A 17,638-nucleotide genomic window follows, 5' to 3' on the forward strand; every position below is an offset into this window, starting at 1 on the left:
ACATCCTCCAGACCAACTCACCTGCCAGCTGAGTCCCACCAAGCTTTCACAGGCAATGTGCCACATGTAGCAGAAGAATCACCCAGCTAACCCGTGCCCTCTACTTCCTGACCTACTAAACCATGAGATATAATAAAATGGCTATTGTTTGAAGCTGCCAAGTTTTAAGCTGGTTTATTACACAGTATCAGAAAACCTCAACACCAGGTATATTGCTTTGCAGCACCATAGCTTAACTGCCACTTTTAGAATTACAGCCAACTGGTCTTGGAGGAGAATGGCTAACATGTTGTTAAATGACTAAATGAACTAGGTCAGGCAAGGGCTGATCAAAGTTACGGATGGTCTGGAGCAGACCACTGGGAATGATGATGGCTTTGTTGAAAGGAAACCGAGACCCATGAGGGTTGTTAAGGAGAGTGTTCAAGAGGAATCTGAATGTGTGGGGTTTTGTCTGAGTGTTGTATAGAATGGATTACTTCAGTGATTTGGGGGTGGTAGTAAGAGAGGGAGAGATCCAGAAAAATGATTTTAGTTCCCTACTTTGGACACTGAAGTTTTTAAAAGATTGACTCTTTTTGGAGAAGAAGGGAAGAAGGGGGTGAGAGAAAGAGGGTATAAAATCACTGCTGTGGTCCCTCACATGGAATATCAACAGAGAAGTGAGCAAAAGGAAGATGACACTGGACTGTATGTGGGGATCTCATGAAACTAAACACCAATAAGTTAGCCATGGGATAAAGTAACCACTCATTCTGGTTTGCTTGGCATAGTCTCAATTTAAGCCTGCTATTCTGCGGTAATTATTAAGAACATTCTCTTTCACTCTCAAAAGCATCTGGTTTGGGATATAAATTATGTGTTTGCCTTGTTTCTGGGGGGCCTGTGTGGCTCAGTAGAAGAGAGTTTGAACACACTGTATCATCTTATTAAGATAACATAGAAGGGGTTTATTGAAAGCTGTGGGATTTTACAAATATTTGTCTTTAGATTTGATATTTCATATATTCAACAAATATTTAATGAGAGCCTACTATACTGTGTTCTTTCATACATGTGACTAAATACTTGGGGAATGTAGGAGTGAAAAAGTCTTGTGTGTTTGGATTAGAAATATTATCAAAGGAGATCCCACTGGCCAAGACAGCTTTAAGTTTTGATGTATCCCCTTTTTAACTCTTGGCCAAGCACAGAGCAATGCCAGTTATAATATAAAAATAGAAAACTAAAAAGGCACAGTTAGACTCAAAAACAAGACATACATATCCGTGGGCCAGAAATAGAACAGAAAGGTAAAGCAGAGGAGGACTGAAGCCACAGTGCAGCTGGGCACTAGTCTGGAGGCAGGCAGGCAGAGATGGTAGCCTAACTCTGGCAGGAAAAAAGGTCTAATGGCACTCAGAGAAGTTAGGGATGGGAACCAGGCTCATAGCTTGAGGTCAGGGGTTCGGTGGGGAGGGAGGCTCTTCTGCTTGTAAAAGTAGAGTAAAAAAGTGTATCATTGCTAGCTGCTGCTTGGGGCTACAGTTTTTAGCAGGCAGAAAGTCCAGGGAAGAAGAACAGTCTTGGCCTGATCAGCAACTGACCAAGCCCCCAATAGATCTTTCAACATTCACCATCTCTCTCTTTAGCAAAAGTTTCAATGCACCACTTTAAGGTATAGTTCTAGACTAGTGTCCTGGTGGAGAGTACTGAAAACCACTAAATAGGAAAGGAGGAAAACACACAAAGAGAACAATCTCCCACTTAAAATGAGCAGCAAATCAAAATTCCAAAACATAAGAGGAAACCAAATACCCAAAACAGCAATTAGATTTTAAATTTATTCTAGATCTATGTTAGCTATTATGGTAGCCACTAGCCACATGGATTATTTAAATTTAAATAAAAAGTAACTAAAATCAAATAAAATTCAAGTGCTCAACTGTCTCATGTGACTAATGGCTTACCATATGGGACCGTTGAGATACAGATCATTTTCTTCACCGTAGAAAGTTCTATTAGGTAGTGCTGTTCTAGATGAAATATACTTTAGGGGACAGTCTAACAAAGACCTTAAAATAAATATGTTTAGGGGCTGCTTGGGTGGCTCAGGTGGTTAAAGCATCTACTTTTGGCTCAGGGCATGATCCCAGTGTCAGGCTTCCTGCTCAACAGAGAGTCTGCTTCTCCCTCTGCCTCCCACCTCCCACCCCCAGCCAACTCATGCTCTCTTTCTCTCTCAAAATCTTAAAAAAAAATATGTTTAATGATGCTTAGAAGATAAATGTAGTATCTTTCACTTGAAAAACAGGGAAATTATAAGACAAAGAATGCAAAAATGAGACAATAAGAAAATTTACCAATTAAAATATTGGTTATTAAATATATGTTCATTGAAACAAAAAATACACTGAATAAACCTTAGACAGTGATTCAGTAATTAGCAAATTAGAAGACAAAAGAGTAATTAAGACAGGTGGAGCATAAAAGACAAAGTGATTTAAATGTTCTTGCAAAAACTAGTAGAAAAGGAGGATTGTAGATAATTTTTGACTTGAATTAAGTCAGGGTTTTGACATTAATTTGAGATGGTCTGAACACCAAGGGCAGCAATTCAGAAAAATAAAATGTGAAGAAGAGACAAAAGCCATTCTCTGAAAGAGAAAAACTGAAAACAACCAGCCAGTTGCAAGGTAGTTATTGGTGTCAGTAGCCACAGGAGCTGGACTCAGCATTTCTAGGACTGTGAGGGGTGTGACCTTCCCGGCTGCTGAAGCTGAAGCCAGCTACATGTACCCTGGTAAAGGCACCATTTGAGGGCAGACTAAAGGAAAAAGGAGCATGTATTACTCATGCTTAAAAACCAGTTTGCCTGAGAGAGGCAGGAAAATGATATTGAGGCAGAAGGCCTAAGCCATGTCAGCCTCTTGAACAAACAGTCTGTTCCATGCATATACAAGTAGGACTCTGGGAAGAACTGGGAATCAGATGAGCCCCAGTGGGTAGGAGGGTGGAACAAAGGGCTAGCCCTGCAGAGTTGAGCATGCTTCCAACCTACCGATAGAGACTGAAGGTGCTGCGAGAAGGTGCTGCACCAGAGGGTGCATCAGAACTGGGAAGGATGTGGCATGTGCTGTAGGGGATTAGATGCTGCCTCTCTGGTTGTCTGGGAACTGAGGAGACCAAACGGGAGGATGAGAAAGACATGGCTGGCAGGAGGCAAGTGAGTCCTCCTCTCACCGCTGAGTACCACGCAATCCCTAACAGTCCCCTGGCCAGGAAAACTCCCTGTCAGAATGTTCTAGAATCATACTGCCCAGGTAGTCACTACACATGTGGCTAGTCCACATTTGATATCTGGAAACACTCTGCACAGGTCTTTCCTCCCACAACTTTTGATTTGGAGATGCTATTGCTGATTTTTCTGGATACCTGAGAGGCATTTGAATTATAATTTTCAAACACACAGTAAGCAAGGGGCGCCTGGGTGGCTCAGTTGTTTGGTTAAGTGTCTGCCTTTGGCTCACGTCATGATCTCGGGGTCCTGGGATCAAGTCCCGAGTTGTGCTCCCTGCTCAGTGGGGAGTCTGCTTGTCCCTCTCCCTCTGCCCCCCTCCCCACTCATGGTCTCTCTCTCTCAAATAAATAAAATCTTAAAAACACACACACACAAAAACCACAGTAAGCAACACCACACACCACCTACAATTTTATCTTTCTTTGAAATTTCCAAAGACACATTAGGAACTTGCTTTTGTTATAAACATCAGTTATCAGCATATGATACTATAATTGCTAAGGTGTAAGAAATTAAGTGTCATCTGGACTGACCCTATGACAGAACCTGAAAGGTGCTGTTGGAAGAGTTCCCTGATTCCAGCTTCTTATTGGTCTCATTTTCAAAAAGCAGAGTAGAGAGGAAAGCTGATTATATGAGCTGACTGCCCAGATTCTGAAGAAATAGTACTCTCCTGTAATTAAATTGTAAGAAGTTAATTGTATTTAAATTGCACAGTATTTGAGAAAATCTGTCACTTCTCAGAATTCACTCTGAGAACAAAATTGAAATGACAGAGTAATTAAAACCTGAAATGTAGACGTTTTCAGGTGGTTCTTGTCCAGGTTGGAATATAATGGTTTTTATTTTCTAAAACTTTTGTTGTGTTATTTTCCTTCACGCTGGTGGGTCAGAAATATTATAACATCTCCACTCACAGGGTCCTGGGTTATTAATCTGAGAAAGGGCAAGCAATTTTTCACACTTTTGTTTATTTGCTTACATCCAGAGGTGGATATAAACCATCACCACCTACTGCTTTAGAAAAATCCTGTTGTGTTTTTTTAAATAGTTTTTAATTGAACAAATACTATTTTCTTTTTATTATTTTTTTGAGTATAGTTGACACACAATGTTACATTAGTTTCAGGTGTACAACTTAGTACTTTGACAAGCTTATATGTTATGTTATATTTACCACAAGTGACGCTACCATCTGTCCCATTACATCGCTATTATAATATCACTGACTGTTATTTCTTATGCTGTGCCTTTTATTCCTGTGACTTATTCATTCCATAACTGGAAGTCTGTGTCTCTCTTCCCTTCACCCATTTTGCCCATCCCCACCCTCCTCCCTTCTGGCAACCATTAGTTTGTTCTTATTTATAGGTCTGATTTTGCTTTTTACTCATTTTTTTTTAGATTCCACTTATATTTTTAATGTTAAAAATCTAAGTAATGGGCCCCGGCGGAGAAGCTGAGGTCATCATCGAATTTGAAATATTTAAAGTGGATACAAAACTGTTTCAGCAATGCAGACAATTAAGTGTGTTGTTGTGGGCGATGGTGCCGTTGGTAAAACATGTCTTCTGATATCCTACACAACAAACAAATTTCCATCTGAGTATGTACCAACTGTTTTTGACAACTATGCAGTCACAGTTATGATTGGTGGAGAGCCATATACTCTTGGACTTTTTGATACTGCAGGGCAAGAGGATTATGACAGATTACGACCGCTGAGTTATCCACAAACAGATGTATTTCTAGTCTGTTTTTCAGTGGTCTCTCCATCCTCATTTGAAAATGTGAAGGAAAAGTGGGTGCCTGAAATAACTCACCATTGTCCAAAGACTCCTTTCTTGCTTGTTGGGACCCAAATTGATCTCCGAGATGACCCCTCTACGATTGAGAAACTTGCCAAGAACAAACAGAAGCCTATCACTCCAGAGACTGCTGAAAAGCTGGCCCGTGACCTGAAGGCGGTCAAGTATGTGGAGTGTTCTGCACTCACACAGAAAGGCCTAAAGAATGTATTTGACGAAGCAATACTGGCTGCCCTGGAGCCTCCCGAACCGAAGAAGAGCCGCAGGTGTGTGCTGCTATGAACATCTCTCCAGAGCCCTTTCCGCACAGCTGGTGTCAGCATCGTACTAAAAGCAATGTTAAATCAAACTAAAGATTAAAGATTAAAATTCGTTTTTGCAATAATGACAAATGCCCTGCACCTACCCACATGCACTCGTGTGAGACAAGGCCCGTAGGTATGGTCCCCTTCCCCCTCTCATTACTAGTTAATTTGAGTAATTGTGTATTGTCAGAAAAGTGATTAGTACTAGTTTTTGTTTTGTTGTTTCATTTTCTTTTTTTTGTTTTGTTTTGTTTAAAAGCAAGGCATGCTTGTGATGACTCTGTAACAGACTAATTTAGGTTGTTGAAGCTGCTCCTGGGCTCCATCCACTCTGGAGAATGATCTGGGACATTTAGGTTTTGTTTTGTTTTTCTTTTTTCTTTTTTTCTTTTTTCTTTTTTTTGCGGGGGAGGGAGGTGGGGTGCGGGGAGTGTGTGTGGGGTTTGTTTTTATTTAGTCATGTTTTTTAAATTCATTAACCATTGGACAGCCCTTAAGGGGAGGAGGACGGATTGATTCCACATTCCACTTCCTAGATCTAGTTTAGAAAACTTGTTCCCCACCTGGTGCTCTTAGGAAGGAGTATAGTAAATGCCTCATTTAATAACATACTCCTCTTTGAAAGTTGCCTTTTCTCTCCACCCTTGAGTAGGCCCAGTATTTGATGAAACTCATGAAAGTGGGTGGAACCTGTCTTGCCCCTCCTCTTTTTCTAGGATGCACTATATATGTGACTGTGACTTTCAAGGAAATTTGTTTGCCATTTGCTGATTTTTTTTTCCTGAAGTTAATTTCTAACTTCTTTCACTGATAAATGAAGAAAAGTATTGCACCTTTTGAAATACACCAAATGGATTGAGTACGTAATTAAAAAACATTTTTTTTCCCTGTCAAAAAAAAAAAAATCTAAGTAATGCAGGTAAGGCAAACATTCTTGTTACTCTCCATATCCCTATCTACTCTGCTGCCCAGAGAAAACTGGGTACCTGTTTATGTGTCCTTACTGAGAGACCTTGCCTCATTTACACATATCTACACCTACCCTGAAATACATAGTTTAGGTTGACCTTTCTAAAAATAACACCATATTATAACATTGTTCAGGCATATCTTTTGGAAAATGTTCCATGTTAATATCAAGGAACCTTGTTCCTTTTAACTGCTGGGTTGCCCTTGAATAGCTGTGCCCTATTTATTAAACCATTCCTCCCTTTATGGGCACTTAAGACCCAATTTATCAGTGAATTAAAATGCCAAGTCAAAGCACGTTTTTTTTAAGCATGTCAGATAGGAGGAGTTTATGCAAGGATGCAACCAACAATATGAATGTGTTAACATATATGGATTGCTGCAGGGGCGGGGAAAACATAAACAGGACTGCATATTGAATCTTTGGACTCTAATAGGGAGCCCTATGTAGCCTAAAATGCCACTGGGAAACCTAGTGAAGGAAAGACTTCTAAATCTTTGTAGAGGCCCGTCTGATTCTTACTTGTGTTACTACTCCCTTATTTCAAAGAAAGGTTTTAAAATTAGGTTTGGCAGAAAGGCCCAAGGCCAGGAAAACTCAGGTAGAGCCCAGGATTAAAATGGTCTGAAGACACTCTCTCCACCTGTAGAGCTTCTTGGGATAAGCCATTATGTGTTGAGGTAGTCAGCCCAATAATCCTAATCCTAGAATTGGAAGGAACCATAGAGATGACCAAAGACCACTCTTTATTTGGTGGAGACGGTAACCAAAGCCCAGAAAGGAAAGCTGACTTGGGCAATGTCCCAGAGCTAGTTAGTGTCAGAGCCAGGAGCAGAGCTACCCTGAACCAACCCTCTACTTCTTGTGATAGCAGTCCTCTCCATCACTACCCAGTGTGTCAATTGTTCCTGTGCTTCTGCCTGGAAGTGCTATCTCTGCTCACCACTTTCTTAGCAATGTGACTAACAGTTTCCATTTAAGCGAAACCTCTCTGTCCTTGGTTACAGGGCACAGAGAAAGACGCTTAGCCAGCCAGGGTTGTTCCCAGCTTTTGTGGTGTCTACTGCAAGGTTAATTTTTATCTGATGCTATGCCTCTGCACATCTTTGAAGCACAGCTGTTTGGCAAACCACACCACACATACCTTGCTTAAAGTGGTCATTCATTTCTCCACTGAAGTCAATTTTGCAAACTCTAGTGGAATGACCAGGCTCTGGCCCTCATTCTTCCCCTCCTTGGTCTTACTACATTTAAATATGGGAATCCTCTGACCCCTATCTTCTCTTCTTTTGCCCTGGCACTCTAACCCTTATACTTCCTGATTTCCTTCAGGGCCATATTACTTTTGTTGTGATTCTGACAGACTATAAAAATGGCTGCAGTTCTTCCCTTCACAGTATTTATGCTCCTTGCATTTGACTTTGAAGTTCTTCTTATCAAGAGGTCAAGTTTGTTTTCCCACCCCTTTAATCTGGGCTGGCTGTGTGACTTGCTTTGGCCAAAAGAATGTGTTTAAAGTGACAGTATGTCAGCTCTGAGTTTGGACTTCAAAAGTTCTATACATTTCTATATATGTTTGTTCTCTTGGACACCTGCTCAGCCTCCAAGTGAACAAGCTTGATCTAACCTGCTGGAGCATAAGACACCATGTGGAGCAAAGATGAGCTGTCCCAGATTAGCCAGACTTCTAAACTCACTTGGAAGCTGAGTACAAAGGCATGAGTCAGTCCAGCCTGTAAAGCTGACCTATAGAATTGTGATCTAAATAAATGATGGTTGTTTTAAGCCACTAAGTTTAAGGGGTTTGTTATGTAGCAAAAGCTAACTGATATAGATCCCTTTATTCCTGTCTGCAGGAATGTTTATTAAATTGGGCCTCTCAGGGCAATGAGACTATGTTTCCCACTTAGTTCTGTATATTACCTAGATTAGTAACTTAATAGAAACTTAAAAAAAATATTTTCTTGAGGGGGATAGGGAAATGGTGAAGACTGATGAAAATTTGATTCCCACTTTTCCTCTATAATCACCCTACCCCAAACTCTATAGCCCGTGATTAAGGAAATAAATGGAAATCACAGTATGTAGGACATGCCATTAATCAATACTAATAAGGACAATAAGACAAGTAGTAGGAAATTATATCCTTACAAAAGGTTGTATAAAAATACACAAGGAACACTTAATAAACTTCTATTGCTTTACTCAAAAAACAAAAACAAATAAAAATACACAAGGAATATTATCTAGGGGCAGGGTAAAAATCTTATAGTTTTTCAAATATCTTGCTTCCCTGATTTTTGCTGCCATTTCTTTGCCACTGTCATAGATTCTTACCTTTGAGCCTGCCTCAGTTCCTTTAGAAAAACAGCTCATCTATCCCACCCCAGACTCTGTAGCAGGGGAGGGCTGGGGGTTACGCCTCCAGACTGCTATGGCCAGGGCCGTTTCAAGTCCTTTTTAGACCCTGGACACGAACTTCTGGAGGCTCTCCCCACACCACATTTAACATGTTAAAATGTGCCTATATCCCACAATTTAATATAATTTATACATAACTCTAAGGGTCAAGTTGCACTTGACTAGCTGATATGATATTATTTATTAAATAATTACACATTTTAATGGTTACTTTGCAGTTTTCTTTCTGTATTTTGGAGTCACTAATTCTGCTGTTGATCTTCAGGTCTGAAACATTTTCACAGACCCTTGAAGGGCTCACAGGTTCTGGGCTCTGTGCCTATAGGTACCTAACAGGAAAGTCATCCTGGCCTAGTCAATCAACCAACAGGTATTTATTGAACACCTAATATCTACAAATCATCACACTAAAGTCTTCATCAGGCAGTAATTTACCATGCCCAGCTACTGAGCTAAGTGCCCAGCAGTTCTTACCTTTGAGGGTTCTTATTTAGCTAAGCCTTGGCTCAAAGTAAAGCAGATGAAAAGAATTGTGGAGCTTGCACCTTTTCAAACCTCCAGGGCCTTTTCCCTTAATCCACCATAAGGGCGAGCAGAGGTTATTTGAGGTCATCACCACCTTCAACCTCTGGCAGCAAAGGAAGGCTGAACAGATAGTCCTAATTCCTACTTGCACCTGACCTTGGGTTAAGTTCTTAAATTCCTTCCCTAGCAAAGCCAGGATGGTCTCACAATGGACATGGTGATCTCTAGGCCAAAAGCAGGATTTGGGAATAACAGGTATCCGCAAACTCAAAGCTGACACTCGTCTACTCAGAGATGATGGTGGGGGTAACATAGAGGACTTCCTCCACGAGCTTAGCCTTTCTGTGCTGTGTCAGAATGCTGTGTCAGAGTATGCTGGTTTGCCAGAACCTTGCAAGACATACTTTACAGTCTGAATAGGCAAAACACTGAACTATCAAGTGGCTCCTGTGGTTCAGCAATCTTTAGGCCATTGGGAAGGGTCTAGTTTTACAGTAAGCCCCCTCAAGCCTCGTTAAAGGAAGCACCTTAAGAATTAACTCAAGGGTGGTGTTTTACCTGGCTTCTCAAACTCTCCTGGGCATACAGATGCCTTGGGAATACTGTTATAATGTAAATTCTGGGGTGCGTGGGTGGCTCAGGTGTTAAGGGTCTGCCTTCAGCTCAGGTCATGATCCCAGGGTCCTGGGATCGAGCCCCACATCGGGATCCCTGCTCAGCGGGAAGCCTGCTTCTCCCTCTCCCACTCCCCCTGCTTGTGTTCCCTCTCTTGCTGTGTCTCTCTCTGTCAAATACATAAATAAAATCTTAAAAAAAAAAAAAGTAAATTCTGATTCAGTAGGTCTAGGGGAAGGCCTGAGAGTCTGCATATCTGTCTCTGGCATCGATGCTGAACGCTGAACTACACTTTGAATAGCAGGCCCTTTACAGTTTACCAAGGGCCTCTCACATACTTTGTCGCATTTGATTAATCCACCAACTATGTGAAGCCTTAGCATCCCCATTTCACAAAAAAGCAATAGGCTCAGAGTGGCTTGCTTTAAAACTACCAGCTAGTAAATGGCAGAGCCAGCATTTCTAATCCTAGTCTTTTGATTTCTAGTTCAGCGTCATTGCCATTCACTCCAGCCCCAGACTATTTTTCTTATTACTTTTACCTCCCATGTCTTGTGAGGTCATTTGTCTCGAAGTTAAAGTCCAGAGTTAATTTCATCCTTTTCAGACCTTTAAGATGATAACCTGATCCTGCTTTTCATGCTGTATGGCAGTTGGGAAAGAAAAGATTTTCAAAAGCAAAGCGAAAAGGCTTGCAGTGGTTTTGTACGAAGTGATTATGCCTGCTAGGAAACCAATCATGCTTGGAAACACTGCTCAGAGCAGTTAAATGAATAGGCTTTCCATTGGGGTTTGCAATTAGAGAGTTTCAAAAGGGGCAGAGACTGAGTTTCAGGTCCAAAGACTTGGTGACAGACTGCTGTTTTCTGTTCCTGACGAAAATAAAGATTGTGGACCCAGGAGGCCATGGTAACAAAGACGTATTTAATTTTGGGGGAGTATCTATTACATGCCAGACACTCAGCCAGATGCTTTGCAAACATCACCTCCAATCCTAAGAGCTAGGCTGAGAGGTAACTTATAGTACCCCCACTTTACAGATTAAGAAACTGAGGCTCAGCAAAGTTAAACAGTGAGGACACTGCCATGCCTGACTGAACACAGCAGGGCTGACTGTGTCTGATGGGTGGGTTCTTATCACTATACCACACTGCCTCTGAAACTGAACATCAGGGAAGTTAAAGGGCAGAGAGTCTAAAGCTAATCTAATTCTGGTAGCTCCTAATTCAGGGAGGCAGGGGTCCTCAACTTTTCCCCTAGTATTCCTTTGGAACATCTGTTGTTGGATTGTGTCAGACTGCCATTCTTTTCTCCTTCTTTTATTAAAAAATTCTTACTAAGTTACAAAAATGATATAATGAACTTCTGTACCCCTCCCACAGATTTACCAATAGTTAACTTTTGCCACATTTCTATGTGTACATGTGTACTTTTTTTCTGAATGACTTGAAACCATAAAAATCACCTTTACCCTTAAAACTAGAGACAAAGGCATTCTTTTATATATCCACAGTACAATTATGATCAGGAATTTTAACAATGACAAAACTACCATCTAATAAATGACTTATATTTCAAATTTCACCAGTTGTCTCAATAATGTCCTTTATAGCTACTTTTTTTTTCTCTGATCCAGTGTTTAATCCAAGATCATGTAGCACATTTCCTTGTCATGTCCCTTTAGTCTCTTTTAATCTGGAACTGTTCCTCCGTCAGGTCACTGCTGTTGATCCAGCACTTTTACAAGTTATTGGAAAGGATGCCACTAAAGTTCGAGGGACCCCGAGTGCACCCCGCTCAATCAGTGGATACCATGCTATCCTCCCCTTAGTCTGTCAAATTTGCCACCTGCTTCTGCTGACTGTCTTTGAGAGACCAAGTGCCCAACTTGGCAGGGAGTGCTGGGAATGATGCTGTTTACAGGAGCTGGGGCCCATTTCTGATGTAGTCTTCAAGCCTCCCCATCCCTGCACCTGGGCAAGCCAGATGGTTCTTACAGCAGCACTTCCTCTTGGCACCTCTTCATTTCTGAGGCATTGAGACAGGGAGTTATGCTCTCAACAAATCCCTCCCATTAAAAAACAAAAAAACAAAAAAACAGATTGTTCCTAATTTAAAACTCTCCCTGGTTTTCTTTCTGGAATCCTTGGTGGAAATTAAGAAGACCCCAAATCAGGGGTCACATGATTGGCTTGTGACCTATGATATGACAAGGTTCTTAAGAGTCTTAAGATAGTCAATTACGAACATTGGTCAGATTAGCCTTTGGCTCATCAAAGTTCCCCCTGCACTGACCTATGCCATGAGGATTGAAGACACCACATGAATTCTTTGTCATTCTTAATTTTTTGGATTCTGAAATTAAAACACCCATGTTTCCATTCTCCTTACTATCCAAGGCTGCTTTGAATGGTTTCTCTGAGTAAATGTGGTGCACGATGAGAAAGTCAGTCTTCCCTCACACTGCCTTACATGGTCCGTAAGAAGCATGGTTCTACTTGCTGAAGCAGCTTTTAACCTGCCAGAGTTAGTATCAAAGCATATAGGAGGGGTGTCTGGGTGGTTCAGCTGGTTAAGCGTCTGCCTTTGGCTCAGGTCATGATCCTGGGGTGCTGGGATGGAGCCCCGCATCAGGCTCCCTGCTCAGTGGGAATCTGCTTCTCCCTCTCCCTCTGCCTGCTGTTCCCCCTGCTTGTGCTGTCAAATAAATGAATAAAATCTTAAAAAAAAAAAAAGAATGTAGGATGCCCAGGTCAGTTTGTCTGAAATTCAAATATTGTGTGGGACATACTTATACTAAAAAATTGTTTGATGATTATCTGAAATTCAAATGTAACTGAGCATCCTGTATTTTTTTTTACATTTAAATGTCCTTTATTCTGAGATTAAGTTACCCCTGCTTTTTAAAAAAATTTTATATTGTTATGTTAATCACCATACATTACATCATTAGTTTTGGATGTAGTGTTCCATGATTCATTGTTTGTGCATAACACCCAGGGCTCCACGCAGAATGTGCCCTCTTTAATACCCATCACCAGGCTAACCCATCCCCCCACCCCCTCCCCTCTAGAACCCTCAGTTTGTTTTTAGGAGTCCATCGTCTCTGATGATTGGTCTCCCCCTCCGATTTCCCCCCTTCATTCTTACCCTCCTGCTATCATCTTCTTTTTTTTTTTTAACATATATTGCATTATTTGCTTCAGAGGTACAGATCTGTGATTCAACAGTCTTGCACAATTCACAGCGCTCACCATAGCACATACCTTCCCCAGTGTCTATCACCCAGCCACCCCATCCCTCCCACCCCCCCACCACTCCAGCAACCCTCAGTTTGTTTCCTGAGATTAAGAATTCCTCGTATCAGTGAGGTCATATGATACATGTCTTTCTCTGATTGACTTATTTCACTCAGCATAACACCCTCCAGTTCCATCCATGTCGTTGCAAATGGCAAGAGCTCCTTCCTTTTGATGGCTGCATAATATTCCATTGTGTATATATACCACATCTTCTTTATCCATTCATCTGTCGATGGACATCTTGGCTCTTTCCACAGTTTGGCTATTGTGGACATTTGAGCATCCTGTATTTTATCCGGCAATTCTAAGTCTAAGCCCCATGGATCACTTTTTATGCTTGTTGGAGACAGCTGTCACTAAGGAGATTCAAAACAAGGGAGAAGATTCAATCATCATGCCAAGTCCATGGCTAGCAAATGGACAACTACATTGCCATAGAAATGCTGGGCTGATTTTTGATGAATAAAACTAAATACTGAACCTAAGTGTACACAGTTTTCATGGTAGAGATGTACAATCCTTTATAATTTCAAAAGGTAAAACCCTGTGAAAATTGAGTTTTTTTTTTTATTTAACTCACTAGGCAGCAACATCCAACCCATATGATGCTACTTATTGTCTTTATCTCATTTAGTGTGAACTGTCATACTATAGAAGTATTTATTTTATCATGGAGTGCTGCTCTAGAACCTCTAGGAGTATTATATAATATATGATAAATATTGTATTACCTTTTAAAATATGAAAAATTCTGAATTATGCATGTGATATTGAGTTTCAAATAAAGAATTGAGGCAGATTAAAAAATTAATAGCTAGAAAAGACTTTAAAACTGCATTGTCCAATATAGTAGGTACTAGCCACATGTGGCCACATTGAACATTTGAAATGTGTCTGTCTAGTCTGAACTAAGATGCACTCTTTGTGTAAAATACACATTGGATTTCAAAAACAGCATGCAAAAAGAACATGAAATATATGATAACATGTTATAATATTGTTTTAGATACATTAGGTTAAATAAAATATATTATGAAAATTAATTTCATCTGTTTATTTTTCCTAGTTTTAATGCAGCTACTAAAAAATTTAAAATTACTTATGTGGCTCCTATTATATTTCTAGTGGGCAGCACTGCTTTAGAGAATATCTAAGTGTAGAACTTCACAGTTGTGGAAACTGGATGAGAAAGTGACATGGGTAATAGTGGCAGTTAGTTGAGTCTGACTAAGCTTTTGGTCTCCTGACTTGTGGTCTAGTGCTCTTTCCATTTCCCCTTTAAAAGACCTAATTCCAGCATGAAAATCCTCAAATGAAAGGACTCTCAACAGTCTTCAGGCTCCATGCCTGACACTGGAATTCTGAGACCATTTTCAGAGTCTGACTGAATATTTGTGGTTCTTACTGTTGGAAGTAGGAAAATCAAGCACCAACTTGGAAACAATAGTTTCAGGCATAAGAAGAGGACACTCAGAGAAGCAAATGAAAAAGATTTTTTATCTCACTAGTTCTCTTTGATGAGATATTTCTCAACAAGTTCAGAACAGGAGAGGCTGTGAATGCCCTGCCTGAAAGGCAGTAGAATTTCACTCAGAGACTGTGGTAGAGATAAGCTCCTCCATCAACTTTGTTGGAAATGGGTCAGGGGTGGGTAGAAGGGTGGAAACTCACACTTAGCAGAGTATGGGGATGTGTCTTACTCTGGTTGACAAATGGTACCTTCAGAAAGATCACCTCTTAGAAACAAGGTATTCAGTTAATCAGATCCTAGTCACCCGAGGGAACGGTAAGGACTATTGCAGTGGGAAGGGAATCATTTGTTCAGCATTAATACAACTCCACCACAGGAGGCAGTGGAAAAGGCAAAAGAAAACCTCTTGCCTATCAGTACACACTGTATTTGGCTGAACTCAGGGAAAAACAAATCTCCAAGGGGAGCAGGAAAAGAACTTTGGGGGATAAAGTAGAAGCCCACCCTGTGAAAGTAGATGCAAACTCCAAACCCCTTTTAAAAAAAGATTTAATTTTAAGTAATCTCTACACCCATTGTGGGGCTCAAGCTTACAACCCTGAGATCAAAAGTTGCATGCTCCACTGACTGAGCCAGCTAGGTGCCCCTGCAAGCTCCCTTTTGATGTGTCCAGGCCAGGTCTGGGGAGTTCTTAGGGGCTGCCATTCCCAGGCACTGTGCATTTAGCAGAGGCCTTGGTCTCTCCCATCAATTGAGAAGAAAAGATTCAAAGTCACGAGAAAGCCCAGGAGATGTTGTCTTGACAGGATTCCATTTGGTCTTGACAGAAGCACAGATCATCAGAAAAGCTAAATTAACATTTGCAGTCTTGTCCTCAGCATCCTGGAACGACCTAGGGCAACTTGAGAAGGGTCCTATAGTTGGGGAGGCTGCTATAATTTGATACTATGGAGGCACCTGCTGCACAGATAATTTTAGCTGTTTGAAAGCACTGTTGGCTGAATAAAAAAGAATGAAATCTTGCCATTTGTAACAGTGTGATTGGAGCCAGAGAGTATTATGTTAAATGAAATAAGTCAGAGAAAGACAAATACCATATGATTTCACTCATATGTGGAGTTTAAAAAATGTAACATGAACATAGGGGAAAAAAAGGGAGGCAAACCAAAAAACAGACTCTTAAGTATAGAGAACAAGTTACTGAGGGTTGCTGGAGGGGAGGTGGGCCAGGGGGTTGGGGGGATGGGTTAAAAGGGTGATAGGTATTGAGGGCACATGTTGTGATGAGCACTGGGTGTTGTATGTAAGTGATAAATTACTAAAGCCTACACCTGAAACTAATATTACACTGTATATTAACTGGAATTTAAATAAAAACTTGGAAGGAAAAAAAGGAAAGCACTGTTGGCTGCATTCACTCATTTACACAAACTAGCTGGGTGTCTGGGAAGCACTGGGGTAGGGAGAATTTGGCCTAGGAGTCACACACGCCTGAGTTTGAATTTTGACTTAACTGAAAAAGTTACTTAATCTCTCTCACTTACTTTCTCAGTTTCTTCATTAGTAAAATGGACAAGAAAATATGTCCCAGGGTTCTGGGGTTCTGTCAGCTATAAATGAGACATAGGTAAAGCTCTTGAAGAGTGTCTGAAATGTCAGTCTGGCCCTTTTACATGTGACCCTAAGTCCTTTCTCACAGAATGGTAGCCAGCTGTCCACCCTTTCTCTCCTCTTCTCAGTCCTCCCCTCCGCCTTCATCCCTGCCCTCCCCTCCGCCTTCATCCCTGCCCTCCCCTCCTCTCTCTGACAGCACCACACAGGGCTCATAATCCACTACCCGTTGCAATTGGAAGGAATACAGCATCCTGAAATGGAACATTTTGCCATTTAGCTGATTTAATGAGTCAGAAATTGCCCACTTAGAAAAATTTTAAAACAGTGTATGATTTACAGCTTGACTAGTATTTAAAACTTGCAGTCTTTTTAACACTCAGCTAGAAGAGATACTTCAGAGCTCAGGGACAGGGATCCTTTGAAGTATGAACCCACTCCCACCTCTGTCCTGCTCCTGTGGGGGCAAGAAAGAGGAGGGAATTGTTGGAAGCAGGTTCAGTGTTCAGTTGGCTCTCACTAGGAAATATTAGCTATAATTTTCAAGAGATGGATAAAATCCAAGGCTCCTGATGAAGGAATAAAAGACAGTCTAATAGTCTGGATAGCACTGTGCCCACTTGAGAGGGAAAAAAAAGACACATTTATTATTCATTCCATTAGCCAGTTTTATCCTTGAGAAAATATATACATATTTAATATCTTCTACCTTTATGTCTTTGTAGGCCAGAGTTATTAACCTGGGGTCCATGGATGGGCTTAAATGGGCTCATAGGCCAATCAAAATTAAGTGCGAAGTTCATGTGCATGTGAAGGTTTCCACAAAGAAGTTGTTTTATCAGAGGGGTTTAGGACCCACCCCCAAACACACACACACACACACACACACACACTAGTGAACTACTGCTCTGTAAACTACCACAGAGCCAGTCCCCTCCTAGCTCCTAACAGCCTCTTTTGCTTTAAGCAAAGGCATGTAAATCTCATAATTCTCAATGTGCTATTGACATCTGGGGCTGGGTGAGTCTTCATCGGGTATGGCTGTTCCATTCATTCCAATATGTTTAGCATCCCTGGCATCAGCCCATTAAATGCCAGTATTACTCACTAGTCATTGTGAGAACCAAAAATGATCACATACATTTACAAGTTACCTATAAAAGGTAGTACCTCCTCTGGTTGAAAAAATTAAGTTCCCTGGCTTCTCTTCCTTCATCAAGAAAATGAGGGAGGTAGGCTAGATGACCTCTAGAGTTCCTTCCAGCTCTAGGATTTCAGTAATATCTGAAACATATCACCCCTTTTTTTGGTGTCATGCCCATTCCTACTC

General features: G+C 41.0%; 2 protein-coding genes across 15 annotated transcripts in view; one reads left to right on the forward strand and one right to left on the reverse strand.

Moving 5' to 3' along the window:
• The window catches only part of TMEM108 (transmembrane protein 108), a 747,136-nt gene that overhangs the window by 111,263 nt on the left and 618,235 nt on the right, over positions 1-17,638 (reverse strand). The gene's annotated exons all lie outside the window — the stretch shown is intronic.
• LOC112831720 (cell division control protein 42 homolog) lies at positions 4,731-5,481 on the forward strand. Its single transcript, XM_025882125.1, has one exon. The coding sequence runs from the start codon at positions 4,795-4,797 to the stop codon at positions 5,368-5,370; it is 576 nt and encodes a 191-aa protein (XP_025737910.1). The 5' UTR covers positions 4,731-4,794; the 3' UTR covers positions 5,371-5,481.

The sequence above is a fragment of the Callorhinus ursinus genome, unplaced genomic scaffold (assembly GCF_003265705.2).
Source record: "Callorhinus ursinus isolate GAN/ISIS: 27379988/994484 unplaced genomic scaffold, GSC_fseal_2.0 scaffold1, whole genome shotgun sequence".
In the NCBI taxonomy this organism is placed as follows: Eukaryota; Metazoa; Chordata; class Mammalia; order Carnivora; family Otariidae; genus Callorhinus; species Callorhinus ursinus.

What these genes read in the sequence shown, in the direction of transcription:
- LOC112831720 (XM_025882125.1), top strand. Translation starts at nt 4,795, where the DNA reads ATGCAGACAATTAAGTGTGTTGTTGTGGGCGATGGTGCCGTTGGTAAA.